At 41.8% G+C, this 15,862-nt stretch overlaps 1 protein-coding gene across 1 annotated transcript in view; it reads left to right on the top strand.

Annotated features, from left to right (window-relative positions):
* diaph2 (diaphanous-related formin 2) overlaps positions 1–15,070 on the top strand; it is a 346,355-nt gene extending 331,285 nt beyond the window's left edge. Inside the window, exon 31 of the mRNA XM_079167333.1 lies at positions 11,204–15,070. Coding sequence (XP_079023459.1) covers positions 11,204–11,268 — 65 coding nt within the window. The 3' untranslated portion in view covers positions 11,269–15,070. The remainder of the gene's footprint in view (positions 1–11,203) is intronic.
* Positions 15,071–15,862: the final 792 nt, after the last annotated feature.

Raw genomic sequence — 15,862 nt, 5'->3', positions numbered from 1 at the left:
GCATGTGAGCGCCACATCTCTAGAGGGCATCCCTGCAGAAAAACCTTCCTCCTTGATGAATAAGTGAGGGGGACAGATACATTTTTCATTCACACAGAATTCATTGTCGCCTAAGATGTCTGGTCTGTTGGTACGTGTAGTCAACCTGCAGGCGGTTAAAAAAGAAACCCACAAGCACCCTTAGACAATAGCACACATGCACAACACACACGGGCGTAGGAGCACATAATGTATTCATGACATCACATTCAAGAACACACAATATTCTCCGTTAAAGTTGTGGACTACGTGGAGCTCTAATAGACGTAGAACGGTAGAAGTATTGTCTGATGCTGTAAAGGAAGATAGATTCATTAGTATTTAGTCTTTCATATGACTGCAAGTGAGGTTATCAGTCTCTTAAGATCTTTTGAAGTTTTAAATGAAATTAATTTCCTGTGAAAAGGACAATAACTAAAAATATCAAAAGAAACTGGTCATGATGTTTTTTTAGTAGATTATGGTGAATTTCTAAATTAAAATATACAAGAAAAGACAGTATGTCTCTACGGTCTGCATCTACAACCTCTACTCTAAGACGTGTACACAGAAACTCACGGTGACAATCACACGGGAGATACACAAGCAAAAACATGAAGGTAGCAAAGTGTAGCCCATCACAGGAAGGGTTCTGGTGTTTTGTGTACATGAGGGAGCATCTCTTAGTATGAATGATTTATATTCAAAAAAGAAAGTGAAAAGTCTTTCTGGAAGCACACCCACACTGCAACCCCCTCATGTGAACAGAAGGGAGCATCTTCACATGGCCAAATGGGTCTGATGGTGATGGCATGGAGGGGAGAGCGAGGCTGCTCGCTTGCAAAGCCTTCTATGATTTCCACCACCACCACTCTCACTGCGCGCTGGGACACATCAGAAAGGGAATTAATAAATAACACACAACACCATGTTTTATTAACAAGGGTAAGGCATCAGTGGTGAGGGGTCCTAGAGAATCCTGAGATTGGATGGCGGCTAGGATTGTTGCTGGAAAACTTGGAGCAGCTGTCTAACCAGTTGCAGGTTGTTTGAGGAAGTCTTTATTGAGCTGGGCCATCGATGATAATGACATTGTAGACACGCTGTCTACGCTGTATTTCTGACTTCTGCATCTGATGGAGTCACTGTAAATAGATTAAATAGTGATCAGTGTGTGTGTGTGTGTGTGTTACGGTACAGCATGTTAGTGAAAAGCAGATGCAGAAATACTAATTTATTAATGTGATGTCCACAACAGTAACTCCCAGCTGCACTATGTTTTATATTTTTTTTACTGTATCAGTTACATCTTCATTCCTACAGTTTTTTGAAAACTCAGTCATCACGGGAGGGTCGCAACTAATAGTTAATATTGATGAATGTTAATTTTCATTACTCCACTATATATTTACATTGCTAGTAGGTGTTGCTATATATAGCTGCTATATTAATGCTCTGAATTCCATATACAGAACCTTTACAAATATTAGAACTCTTTGTGTCAAAGCAAAACTTCAAAACAGTCCAGATATTCAGTTTGGAATATGAAACACAGAGAAGCAGCAGTTATGCACATTTGAGACGCTGGAATCATCAAATGTTGGATTATGCTTGCGCAAAAAGTTGTTGACAATTAATTTTCAAAAAGGTCTTCAACTTATCATTTCAACACTACAGTATAGGGCAATAGTAAAAGGAAGAATCCTTTACCAAAAAGACAGTATTTATACAGCGTTTTTCTGGTCTTACGACCAAAGCTCTTTGCACTACATGTCAACATCGACCCGTTCACACCCATTAATACACTGATGGCAGAGGCTGCCATACAAGGTGCTACCTGCTCATCAGATTTCATTTAATTCAAATCATTCACACACACATTCACACACTGATGGCACAGCCCGTCGGGAGCATGCGGACGGGAGGAGCTGGGGGTTGAATCCCAAACCTGCTCTATATCCTGAGACACAGCTGCCCCCTATCCTCATGTACTTGGATTGACACACGTACTGCAAACTCTTCGTCAAACTACCACCTCTGGATACTTATCTTCTTCACCTACTATGTGGTTTTGACATAAATCCAACACTATTCCTAGAGATGGGGCTTTAGCTGTATTTTTGTCTACAGTGAGGGAGCTGTTCTGCTTTCTTAACATGGCACAAACAGATGTTTGTTTCCATAACCCCCTTCATGGGGTGAATGCAGGATGGTTTTTATAGCCTGGCTTGTTTTATAAGCATTAATACTGTCAGGGTGATGCTGCGATTCAACTTGTCAGGTATTATATACACATCGCAGATGGATTACTGTATGGTGCGTGCGTGACTGTGAGTGTGTGCACGCATGAGTTTAGGTATCTCTCTGTGTAATTGCGCGCATGTGCTGCCAAACTTATTTGTGTTTCTGAGAATGTGTGCCTGAGCATTATGCACCTGTGAGCGTGTGTGTTTGCGTGTCATCTTGAGCGCACTGAAGGTGTCATTGTGCAGCCGAGGCCCTGTAAGCTGTCAGACAGTGAGAGATGCTGCACCTCTAAAGGGCATGCTTTCTGGGCCTTTCCTGTCTATTATAAGCCCTGCAACACTCATCAAGGCTGTTGAAGTGCACCCTCATGTCCCTCAAGCAGCCACAGAGAAAAGCCACCTTTCTAACTAGGAGAGCCCTTGCCTCTAAACTTCACATACCCTTGTCTTCCATTTTGACATGATAAACGCAAGCAGCAGTAATGAGGCGTCGGGGTTTGTCAGGGCATCCATTTTGTTTTTCTCAAACCTGAGTCGAAGCAGAGGATCCTACCCTTTCACCATTTTGAGGAACCGAGACCCGATTCCCTCGGAGCTACAGCTCCCGGCCAGCAGCAGGGGTAACACCTCATGGCATCCTTACTTCACCTGGTGATTCACACTCGCTAATTTAGAGCCCCACCCAATCTGAAATCCTGTGCGGGGCGGGGGCGGGGGGGGGGGGGGGGCAGGGATTTATGGGAAAATGATACATTGCACACAAGGCGCTTTTGATAACACCCAGAAGTGTTGCTGCTGGTGCTAGCACTACAGCTAAGATCGGCTGCCAGCTAGCCACAGATTGAGATGTGTCGCTATCTCGCCATCTGTAACAGTCATGCCTAGAGTCGTCGGAAGCGGATCACCTTGATATCAGCCTCATCAAATCTCCAGTTTGCCAAGCAAATAGAATAAAACAATCTATCGATCTCGCCCCACCTCCCAGTGAATCAACACAATCCATCTGTGTTCATCAGACTATCTGGCTCTCTATCTTTTGTTGTCTGCAGGCATTCTCCTCTTTCCTTCTCTTTTCCTTTCCTCCTTCCTCCTCCCACATTTGTTTTGTGATCCATCAGCCTATTTACCTTATCATGCTGCCAAACCATCCATTTACGCTCCCATCTGTCTGTCAAACTATATCTTAGCTTCCATTTGTCTAACTATCTCTCTGTTTACTCGTTCACCTGTCAATCATGTGGCTTGCCTTGGCTGCCGCAGGTTCCAGCCGCACGTCTGGTGATGCCGTCTCTGACCTCGTCAGATCAGAAGACCGTTAAAGTAATTAGATGAAGTAATTAGATTCCGATCACTTCATCGGAGGTTTTACACTGTATTAACTACAGCACAATGTAATTATAGTCATAGAATTATGTCAGTTTCAGGGTTGACATGAGGCTAAATATATGAACGGAGGCTATGAATTCTAGACGGTTGACCTATTTCGCCGTATGAAGTGTTTGCTTGGTTTTTGTTAACATAATGCTGTATTTTCACACGTTTTTACAGAACATTATCTGCGATCTAGATAGCTCCCTCCACAGAAATCAAAAAGAAGCAGGTCACTGCTTTGGCTCGGTCCAGTTCAGATCAAGCCTCAGTGGAGCAAGCCAGGCACTGATGTCCATGTAGTCAGGGGGTCTGGCCTCCCACAGTGCTCCAATCAGTCTTATAGGGTCAGTGACGGGCCCCCCTAGGCACCAGAGTGCCTTGGCCTGATGGATTACTCTCTCTCCTGGCTCAGGCCTGTGAAACACTGGCCTCTGCTACAGGCCCCATCTGTGCTCTCCATGGTTCCTGCATGCCTTGTGGTCAAAGTCTCAGGCTGCTGGTGAAGCCCCAAATCAAAAGCTTCAGTCCAGGAGTGCAGTGTTAACCAAACGGTTACAGTGCATGCCATACGAATGCAATGTCCTAGGTATGATTGCAGGCTTGGGATCCCTTGTTGCATGTCTCTCAACCCCCTTTCCAGTATGCCTCTACGCTCTCATCTGTCCAACAAAGGTGAAAAATGCACTGAAAATAATCTTTAAAAAAAAGCTTCAGTCAAGTGTACACATTCTGACACTGCTGGTTGCCCTCCATGCATGAAGTAGACCCAAAGCAAATTACTTTATTCAAGATTAATCGATATGTAATCTGCAACTAGCATGGTTCCAGGATGTCAAATGGCAAATAATTTTTCTGGTCTTAATTGAATATTTTCAATTTTTTGACTGTTGGTCGGACAAAACAGGATACTCGTTGAAGTTACATTGTAGTCTCGAATATTGTCTAATCGAATGTTTAATTGACCAAACATTTATTCTATTAATCTAGAAAATAATCCAAAAAAAGGAATTGATTTATGTTTAAATGTAGTGTGAATGCTCCTCCTCCCTGTGCAGCACATCATGTACTGCACATCATAGTACCACCAGCCTTCTAAGCTACATTGTATACTTGAGTGTTGTGCCAAAGAAAGGAGATAATGTCAAAGTGAAAAGTATACTCAAACAACATACAAAACAGGTGGGCAGTGCTTGGCAGTTTCATGAATTTACTCTCAAGGATATTTGTTTTTTTCCATGCTTATACTTTTTGGAGTTGAAGCCTGCCTCCTGAAACTTGACTGCTGAGAGGACAATCATGAACGGGAGTTTTGCCTCAGGCACTGATCGATAGCAAAAGTGTTTTCATATAACTGTTCATTTGGACTGTGTGTGCCTCCGCTGCATCCCAGAATGCAAAGAGGTATTGTTCCGTGACTGAAGAATCAAGTCCAGCAGAGATATTTTGAAGGAGATTTCTGAACCTGAGGGGCCCAATGAGGAATGTGTGCTACAGTAGTCTGTCAAGCTTGTTGTTTTCAATCAAAAATCTAACAAATGTTAGCCGAGCTTCAAAGAGAAAGATGGATTTTTTTCAGATTACCACACACGCAGAGCTACAAGAGCATATAGTACACACAGGTTTTACCTGCACGAACACGCGCAAAACCTCTTTTTTTCTTTCCTGCTGTTTTGTCCCAGGTAGACCTGTCGACGCTTACCCACTGAGAAGATAAACTAGTACTTTTCTTCCCTCGCATTTGTATATGAACATGTGCAGTGATTTCCTACTCTCCTGAACATTTTGTGCCGAGGGGTAGTCAGTGAATATATGCACATTATATGCTGTGTGCATGTGGAAGCAGAGAAATAGGCTGCATTTAAGCACAGTTCGTCTGACAATAAAAGCACTTCGAGGACAGATGGGGCTAGTTGCAATGCGGGGGGAAAATGGCAGCAAGAAAATCACCCCTGCCGCCATTTTTTGAGTGACGGTGCACAGCCCAGTTTTTGTCAGAGCGAATCTGAAACTTAAATGGAATCCAGGGATAGAGAGTCGTTAGAGACTGTTTGGGAGGCGCAGGGCGGTGGGGTTGAATGGCTGTATTTACTATCTGGGTCAGTCACCAGTATTGCCAAACATGCACATCACAGTACCCACTGAGATAGAGTGGTGATAGAAGCATGGAAAGATTACACACATCCCTGTGCTGTCAAAACCGATTGCATGTGTTATGACCACCCTGCTCTCTGCGAACCTCTCCTCATTACCGTTTATCTCAACAGACTGTCAGTTAAACTCATTTTGCTCCAAATGCTGTATACAAACTGTCAAGCGGGATGAACTTGTATACATGCATGCCTAATCTGAATTCTACAAGATGTAGTGTCCGTTTCAAGTTAAAGTGTGTTGTCAGTGTTTAGATTGCTTTCTGTGCTTCCTGGGTCTTTAGAAATCACAAGCGGTCTGCTTTTTGTGGGTAACGTTGGAGGTAATGTCAGCAATAGGGAGGATTAAAAGTATATAAGTAGGGAGGGCAAGAGAAAGAAGTGAGACAGGCAGTGTGGCGCAGAAGGGAGTGAGAAACACAGAGCGGGAGAATTATCCAGGCCCGTCTCAGGCACTTCCCTCTCTCGTGCCATTCTGATCGCCTCTGCCTGCTATGGCATGCTGAGAAAACACATCAGGCACTGGATTGCAGCCCCCACACTCTCAGATCCCCTGGCATTTGCACACTTCCCTCATTTAGATGGTACTAACTTAAAATAAGGAACTAAAACACACTAGCTACAGGTAATACACAGTTATCCTTGGAGACAGGTTGGCTAGCAAAGAATAGCCATAAACCACGTATAGTTGTCTTTGACAGTAGCGAGTTTATTACCCAGGGAATTTGTGAAAGTCATTCGAGGACTTATAGGAAATCGATCAGGGAAAATGTTGGTGAGGCAGAATGGGAGAAACTGGAGGTATCAATATTGTAAATTAGATAAAACATAAGATTAAAAGGCAACTCTCCCCAAATTCAAACACATCAGCTGAAACACTGAAAAGCTTTGTGTTTGTAATTGTTGTGAGTCAAAGTAATGAAAATTGTAATGTTTGTGTAATAAAACATTTTTGTAAGTAGCAATAATTAAAATATTTCCCCACTATGTATATTTTAAAATTGTTTAAACAGATTCAAACTGTATTCAAATTGTGATTTGATGATAACCAGAATTTCTAATGTTTTTTACTTACTAAGAGAAACTCTTGATAAAAATTCTATTTTTTCTTTTCAGTTTTTTGTTATCAGAAGCTAGATATTTACTAGATATTTACTAGATATTTACTAGATATTTACTAGATATTTACTAGAAATTTGCAGCAGGAAAATAAACAACATTTGGATGCTTGGTGGCATAAAGTTTGAGGGAAAATTGGTTCAAATCAATCTGCTTTTTTTTCAGAAACTAGATATGTTTTGCCCCCCAAAAACCTAAGCTATATAGTGCAGTAGCTGAAAGAGAATATGTTGGACTTTTAATATGTTTGATCCTCCACTCTGGTTTATATACATTTCAACTGCTTGTTATAAATCAATGAGTGACTTGTAACGTTAGATAGAAAAGGGTCACTGACATTCTTTGTTCTTTGACCCTCCATCCTCCTCTTTTCTTTTCCGGCTCGATCTCCACAACTTAAATCACCTTTTCTTCAGTTGTACTATTTTTCGCCTCCCCTCCTCCTTCTCCGGGGTGATTACTCTTACCAGTGAACGAGGGGCTGTGTTTGCCACGACTGTAGTTTTGCGATAGCCGGCCCATAACTTTCAGTAGGAAGAAATAGCTTCTCTCCCTCTGCATCCCATTTATACACCGTATCTTGTTTCTGTGTAGGGAGTTCCATTACTCTGTAGCTTGGAGGCTGGCAGAGGGGAAGGCGGAAGGGAGGTGCAGAAGATGAAAAGAGGCGATAGAAGGTTGCGGCTGTTGCTAATGCTGCAGACGCTTTCCCCTTCGACAGAGAAGCAAACGCAACATGTTGATGCGCAGAGAGCAGAGATTTAATCACCTTTATTATGTTTTATGTTATCAAAAATATGCAGTGCAGAGAGACTCTGAGAGTGAATTAGACAAAGGCAGTGACATGTCAGAGAAACCATGTCGTCGCTCACTCGCTTCGCACAAAATACAGTGAGTGCATTATTTGCAAAGTTAATTCTAAAATAGATGGAGCTCCAGCCATGCCTTATGATGCATCCTGTTTGCCTTCTGCAGCTATTTACACACATGATGGGTGATTATGTGAGCCTGACCTTGTTATTGTGGCCTTGATGAATGTGGGTACCATGTTTAGATGTTGGCCTAAGGTCTGAAGCTACCCAGATGATATTTAACTAACGTAGCGTAATCCCTCCAAAAGCCGTCCTGTTTATACTGGCCACTGAGAGGCAATTCCTCAAAGACTCCCATGCCGAAAGCGTTTGATAGATGACTGGCAGCTTTTCCTTCTTTTGCGGATCATAGAGCCTTATCATGATGTAATTCCGCGTAATTAGCCAAAGATGACAGTAACACAAAAGTCATTATGATATTTAATCTCTTTTGGGGAATCCACTAGGGAAACTGCGGCTCTATCGTAACATGACGTGACATCTCACTGGAGGCCCTCTAAACAGTCAGGAGGGGGTTCGGAGTTAACTGCGCCGGCTTAAGGCCTCTGCTTTAGCTGTTTAGTAATCTTGGCGTCCTCCCCTCCTCCTATTACCCTTGTCTTATTCAGAGCCTCTCCCTCGTGGCAGAGATCATCATGATATACATGCAAGGATATGCTTGTGTGTGTGTGTGTGTGTGTGTGTGTGTGTGTGTGTGTGTGTGTGTGTGTGTGTGTGTGTGTGTGTGTGTGTGTGTGTGTGTGTGTGTGTGTGTGTGTGTGTGTGTGTGTGTGTGTGTGTGTGAGTGAGAGAGAGTTCCTCAAAGCAATGCATTGGGCCTTTCTTTCTGTGTTTCACTTAAATGTATTTTATTGTGTGTGTGTGCGTGTATGTGACAGAGAGAGCGATAGTGTGTATGTGTGCGTGTCAGCGACTTCCCCCTCCATCTGCCCACCCTCGTTGAAATCCTCAGTGCATTTAGTAACATTTATATGGAACGGTGCCAGCATTTAATTAAGTTCTGGTACGCCAACGTCTCCCTGCTGTAACATGGAATACCTGCTCTTCTTTTGTCAATTTCTTCTCCCGCTCGTGTGCTCCTCCGTGTCGCGCCCACTGTAACTCGGAAAGCTGGTGCTGCTGGGAGAACCAGGTAAAGAAGCCATCAAAACCAATGCGAGTAGAAAGAGTTGCAATCAGTGCTGCGAATAACCGTAGAGTTTGTCTTCTGTGTGGAGCTCTCCTCCTATCCCCCAGTCTCACTTTGTTCCCCTCCCTGTCTGTATATATGTGTGTGTGTGTATGTGTATGTGTGCTTGAAGCGTTCAATTCAGTAGAGGCTCTTAGTAATGTTTGTCCCCCAGTAGAAATGGCTGCTGTTTGTTCAATTGTTGTGATAGATTGATGTGGGGTTGGAAAAGGAGGGCTTTTATGCACCTGAAGATAGAAACAGAAAAGTCTTTATGAGAAGCCAATAGCTCTCCGTTCAAGGATCCTGTGATGGGAGATGCATTTCGCTGGAAGTTTTTCCCCCGTTTTTGTGAAGTCGTTGTCGAAAGCTTTCCCATGTATTTAGGCAAACCCCCGAAAGGGCACTTTTCATTTGTTGTTACACAAAAAGTGTTTGTAGTGTTTCCACAAGTGGTCACACTAATGCTCTGCATTGCTTTCAGTTTACACAGCACACACATTTCTGCCTCTACAAATGAACAACAACAACCTGGACGCTCTTGTTAGATGCACACTTCTCATACACGTATCAATACACCTCTACTTTGAATCAACCCCGGACTTAACTAGGAGTACGCTGTATTGTTGCAGAGAGCTTTGACTCAGCCTGCTTATGGTTTACTGTAGTGAAATCACTTGCCACAAACCACAGACAGTTCAATAAAAATGAAAAACTCCTTTGAAAGGGTGATTTAATGGTGGGTATTCTGTATGTAATGTGTGTATATCTTGCTATGCTTGACTGGGAAAATAGCAGTGCAGCCTGTATTCAAACCCCAGTAGTTCTATTTTGTATAGATCCCAATTCATTTATTTTCTTTTCATTTGTAAAGTCTTTTCTTTCATCCTATTTACAGTAAGATGTAGCTTAACGTCATTAGAAACAGAGCGTCTGTATTCTCCCAGCTGTGTTCATGCTCCTCTGATGGGTTGAGGGGACTGTTGGCCCAGAAATGAGGTCACAGCAATTGGGCTTGCAAATGATTGGCCGGGATGGATGCTGTACAATCTACTTTTTTTTTTCTTCTTTCAATTCTGTCCTTGTTCCTTTTTGTGTACTGTGAATGTTTGTTTTGAAAGAAGGAAGGACGTTTGAGTCCTGTTTTGAGACTGAGACACCTGTGAATGCAAAAAAGGAGTGCATGGATAAGCAGTGATGATGTTTCTGGACACGGTGCCAGAACATGTTAGCTTTAACAATCACCTGTATAATAACATATGTCAAACTAAAAGAAGCAGATAATACAGAACCGTCCATCTGTTTTTTTTGTTTTAACCATCTCTGTCTGTCTTCCTCTCGCTCTTTCTGTTCCATCCGTCCCTCTTCCTCCCTCTCTCCCCCCTGTGCACCATCTGCATGATGCTTTGTATCTAATCTGAAGGAGTGCTTTCTGTTCTACACTGTGAAGGCGGGAGTCTGTGTGTGTGTGTGTGTGTGTGCGCGCAAATGTTTGCGTATGTGTTCCTAGCCATCACCGTCACTCTCAGCTCATTACCTGACATGATGGATAGAGCGAAAGCCATTAAACAACGCCCAGCCCGGGACGCCTGGCACCCTACAGCTGGCACTGAGTAATGGGCATACTAGTGGTGGCACGCTTGGAAACGCCACGCAGTCCCGTGTGGGTGTGCCTGCAGTCATCTCCATGGCTATGCTTCCTGGTTCTGTCCAGTCCGACCTGCCACCTGGCTGCCCAGCGGATGCCATGGCCATTTCTGGGCAGACATGGTTGGATAGCATGGGAAGCATTATTTGTACGACTGTGTCATCGAACTGGCAACTGAGAAAAACCCAAAGTTCTTCCTGACCCACAAACGCGGCAGAGAATCCTTCACTGCCACCGAACGAGCACAGGCACATGACACAAACTAGTCTCGCGGTCCTTGTGGGCTCCTTCTGTGCATATGCTGCTTCTGAGTGGAGTTGAGGGGCTCTTGAGTGGAAGCCTAGATCAGGAGCTGAATGGAGTTACTGTGACACCACACACAAGCACCTCAACTCCATCAGCTTCTTCTGTTACTCTGCTTTCAAGCTGCCCGAATGTTCTTTACTCCCCCTCCATCCTTTTTATCTGCGTCCTTTAGTTTTCTCTATACAGTCTTTCATTTAGTTGAGCTCCTGCTTGACAGTATGGATTTTTTTTTTTCAGTCTCACTGTCTGTTTCTGATTCTCTGTTGGTTTTCTTTTCTTCTTTTTTTTTTTTTTTTTTACTTTTACAGACAACCGCCGCGCAGTCCTGGAAAGGTCTCGTTCACGCCACAACGCAAATCACCAAGCTCGATGATCGCCCACGCCTACCACAAGACGCTAGATAAGTGCCAAAGAGGCCTGCGAGGTGGAGACCTGGATGATATCTGAAGGAGGGACAGAGCACCCGTCACTGTAGACTCTCACACTCACACGTACACACAACTATGGGACAAAACATATTTAAAGAATCCACATAGAACGGATCATCTCCAGCATCTGCAGTACGTCATACACAGACATTTCATTTTCATGCTGTTCATCTGATGCCTTACATATTTATTCAACACTTTCACTCTAAATGTTCATGTCCTCTCTTGATGGTTTTGATTTATGAAAACAAAACAACGTATTTTTTTAGGGCTGCTGCTGTTTTTAAAGAAAGGTTTGCTGTGCTTGGAAATCCATTTGAAGTCTAAACTTCTTCTAATCCTTTTTTTTTTTTTAAAACAAAATACTACAGTTCACCTGCAGATTTGACGTGAAACATCAAGTGTTTTGAAAATAAATATTCTGCCAAGAAGGACTGCACCATAGTGTAGGCTTATCGTCCTGAAAAACATTTGACACACGTGGTATGCTCAAGTTTCCTTCAACAAGATTCTGAACTCGACACAGAAGAGGGAGTAATTGCTTAAATGTTTTGTTTTCTGTCAATCCCTCCTTCAACCAACATCAAGACAATGCTACTAGCAAATGTACAAGGAGGCCATATGAATAATTACTCATTACATATTCCACATAAGCCACGAGAGCTGGCCCGCCTGCGCCAATATTTCAGCGCATGTGACTCATGGATCTTGAAACTGCAATCTCAATTTTGACAGGATGCATTTTATTTTTAGTTGTGTAATATCTGACCAATGCCTCCAGGTGCTGATCTCTGTTCCAAGGTCGCTTTTGCTGTTAACAAGAGAGACTGACACATTTCTAAATGCATATAACTGCCGAGAGGAGCTAACACGACCCTTTGACATTTCCTGCAGTCACACAGGTTTTCAGTGGGGGGAGATTCATTGTGCACTTGTATAACATTTTTAATATGAATCTATTTCATATATATATATAGATATATATTTATATATATCTATATATATATATAGATATATATACTGTATATATATATATATGAAGGCTCTGAAAAAAATTTCAAAAATGTCATCTGTTTGGAGACCGATGGTGAAAAGTTCGCCCTATTTAGAATTCCAAGATTTTACATTTTATTCCGTTTTCCAAAAAAAAAAAATAGATTTAAAAAATCCCCAAAAAAAAATCACTGCAGGATAACCAAGTTAAATAATGTGTCAAATAAACACATCTTGTTCAACAAGATTACATATTTTACCATGCTGAAGAGACTATATAATAAATAATACTGAATAATATCAACAGGGCTAAGCAGCTTACAAAATCACAGCTGAGGTTTCAATGGGAAAATGTTGTAGATCAAAACACGAAATGTTATTAGGCTTAAATGAACCACGCAACATCATTTATTCATACTGATGAAGCTTTAACACCTGGTGCTTGTTGTTCGCGTTCAAAATAGTTGAAACTTGTAAGCTTTGTTCCTCTGTAAGGACCCAGTGTCACACAGTTTCTTCACGTGAACTATTTATTCATATATTCATGCCTAGAGCGACCCTGTCCCATCACTGCCCTAAACTGTAAGCAGATGCTACTAAAAACAACCACTGAGTCCACACGGACAGTGGGCACGACCAGAATATTCGACTAAGGGGCAAAGAAGACAAAATGATGCTTGTCTTGGCAAGTGAGTCTCCCACGCCCTCCAATTCCCCAGCACTAATAGCATAAGTGACCCTTTTTCCTGAACACGAGTTACTTTAATAATACCATAACTCTGCTTTAGGCTTTGTGTCCCTGTGTGTTTGTGTTCGGGCAAGTGTGTGTGTGTGTGTGTGTGTGTGCGCGCCATGCCAGCTCAGTAATCTGACAGGAACGCAGGCAAAATAGGATTCAGTGTGCTTGACTCCTTGGCTGAATAGATGGAGATTTTTCAGTTAAACAATCCGCCACTGCTGCTTGTGATGTGTCTGTTTCATGATGCCTCGTCTCCCAGCCTGCATGCATCTAAAAAAATGCAATTTTACACATCATCTCGGCTCAAGGTGCACCCACAATGCTCCGAGAAGTCTGCATTTTTAAGAAGACAATAATTCTCCTGCGAATATAGGGTCGGAGCAGTTGCACAGAGAAAGCACAGAGAATGAGGATTCTGTGTGGATCGGAGGTTTAAGGGTGGGTTGTAATACAGCAGGGATAGAGATGTGCCATGAAAGGGACTGATTTCCTTTTTGTAATCACGACACCACCACACCTGTACAGTTGAGTGAAGTACTGAGTATCAGTTCTCCCTCAACACCAATGTCTTCTGTGACGTTTGGTGTTTTTTTTCACCTTGTGATTGGATACCATACACGCCAAAACAACCAGTAGTTTGTGTTTTACAATTTGACTGAAAACGTTTTCTTGATTATTAAATCAAATTCGATTTTTTTTTTCACATGTGCCAACGTTTTGGGGGTGGGTGGCTACACAGTTCTCACTGTACAATGATGGAAAATTCCTGTTTTTTTATTTTGTTTTGTATATTAAAGGGAGGTACAGGTTGTTGTTTTTTTAAATTCTTGGAAAGATTGTACAGGAATAAAAAAAAACGAATTGTTATTTCACTTAAACCATTGTTTAATAAACACCGATCCTGCAATTCAAAGTAGGACATTTTGATGTAACAAAATGATCAAAAATCTCTTGTGATGATGCCATTGTAGAACACAACGAGCGAAGAGCGAAGGTGTTATTAATTGTAGAAGTTCAGATGCAAACACAGATGCAACATAAACTGAATAGGAAAAGTGCATCATTAAACTTAAAGTGTGTTGCCATTCAATAGATCAAATGACTGGGAAGCAGTGGCTAAAAACATAAACGTTCAAATCATTTCCCCCAATAAAAGCACCTGTAGTTGAGGCAATTTAAGATTATACAAGAAACTTCTACAATGACAACACTGTCATAACCCTTGTGAGTGATTGTTGTACCCCCCGCCCTCCTCCATTTCATCTTTTAGGATAATCAGTAGGAATTCTGTGTTTGTATAGAAATTAGCAGGAGTGTTTCATGTCAAAGAACCTGAATTTATTCCATCATTTTAGTGTAAAGAAAAACAGGCCTTTAATTAAACAGGCCGATCATCCCATTGTGTTTTAGCTTGTGACTAACTAACCTGAACTGGTGATATGACTTGTGCTCATGGTATTTGTAAGAATGAGGAGGCAGGGGTAATAAAGATTTATCAGAACGCTGTAAACGAAACATTTCAGTGGTGATTGGTGGCAAGTGATTTAATTATGAGAAAGGTTCGCAGTCTAACTTACAGTCAATGACTGTGCACTTTACCTCACAAGATGTTCTGCTCAGACAGAGGAAACGTTGTTTGAGATGTTTGAATACAACATTGCTACTAACAGAGTGAAATATTTGCAAAGTATCTCTTTTGGTAAATAGCTCCAGCTGCCACATATCCAGTTCTTTCCTACACTGTGAGTGCTTCCTGTTGATTTGTGGAAGACCTATTGTGGCTGAATCAACAAACAATGCTCATAACTGTTGACAAACCCTTTCCAACCATAATGTGTAAGCTGCCATATCCCTGCCTACCCTCCTAGTTCTCATTGAGTATGTTTTATTGTCTTAAGAAACATTTATATTTGTAACATTTTAAGTTTATTTGTATCCTTAAGACCATGAAAAAAAACAAAATGGTTATGCACATTGTCCTACCATAGAATATGTAACGGAATATGATAAATAATAACCACTTTGTTATATAAACTGATTTCTGAAAGATTCTCTGTCTTTTTGTCTTGCATTTATTTACTTATTCACATGTCAGAAGCGTTGAATGTTTCTTTATCAACCCTTGTTTGTTTTACTTTTAAGTCTCCACCTTTTTTTTTTTTTTTTTTTAAATGATCTGGTGTAAAATTGTATCCTGAGTTTACTTTGTGGCAGGGCAGAAGATACCTGCCCCATGCTGATTTATGGACAGGGATTACAGAGAGCTCTAGGTGTAAGTGCATGATGAATCGGGACAGCTCCGACCCATAAAAGCTACATATTTGGACCTTGGTGCCCCCACTGCTTTATCTTGCACAGTGTCAAAGGCAAAGTGATAATGCTGTCATGTCCAACGGCAGTTTACGGAAATTACTACAGAGTCAGAAAATACATATCCAGAAAGAAATCGCCTTTTTTAATCATTTTTCGAACCTTAAATCTCCCTTGTCACTACAAATTTCCTCTGCACATGTTAAAGGCTAAGGAGAGAAAGCATAAAGATTCAATCATTTGTTCACCATTTGACGGATTTTATACAAAAACCAGGGAAACATTGTCCGGGGATCTCTTGCAAACAAGCATTGTGCCTGATTCTGTTATGGGCAATCTGACTTGATAATCAATAATGAACTGTGAAACCAAATTCTATTTTAGTTTTGCAAATGTGGGTAAAATTGGACACACTGTGTATGTGAGTGTGCTTCACTATGTGAGGTGAATTGACTCTCCTGTTTCCTGTTTGCACACCAATGTGTTCCTCCCTGTCT

Source organism: Pholis gunnellus (assembly GCF_910591455.1).
Source record: "Pholis gunnellus genome assembly, chromosome: 10".
Taxonomy (NCBI): Eukaryota; Metazoa; Chordata; class Actinopteri; order Perciformes; family Pholidae; genus Pholis; species Pholis gunnellus.
Note: the sequence above shows the minus strand (reverse complement) of the source record. Positions and strands in the feature narration are given on the sequence as shown.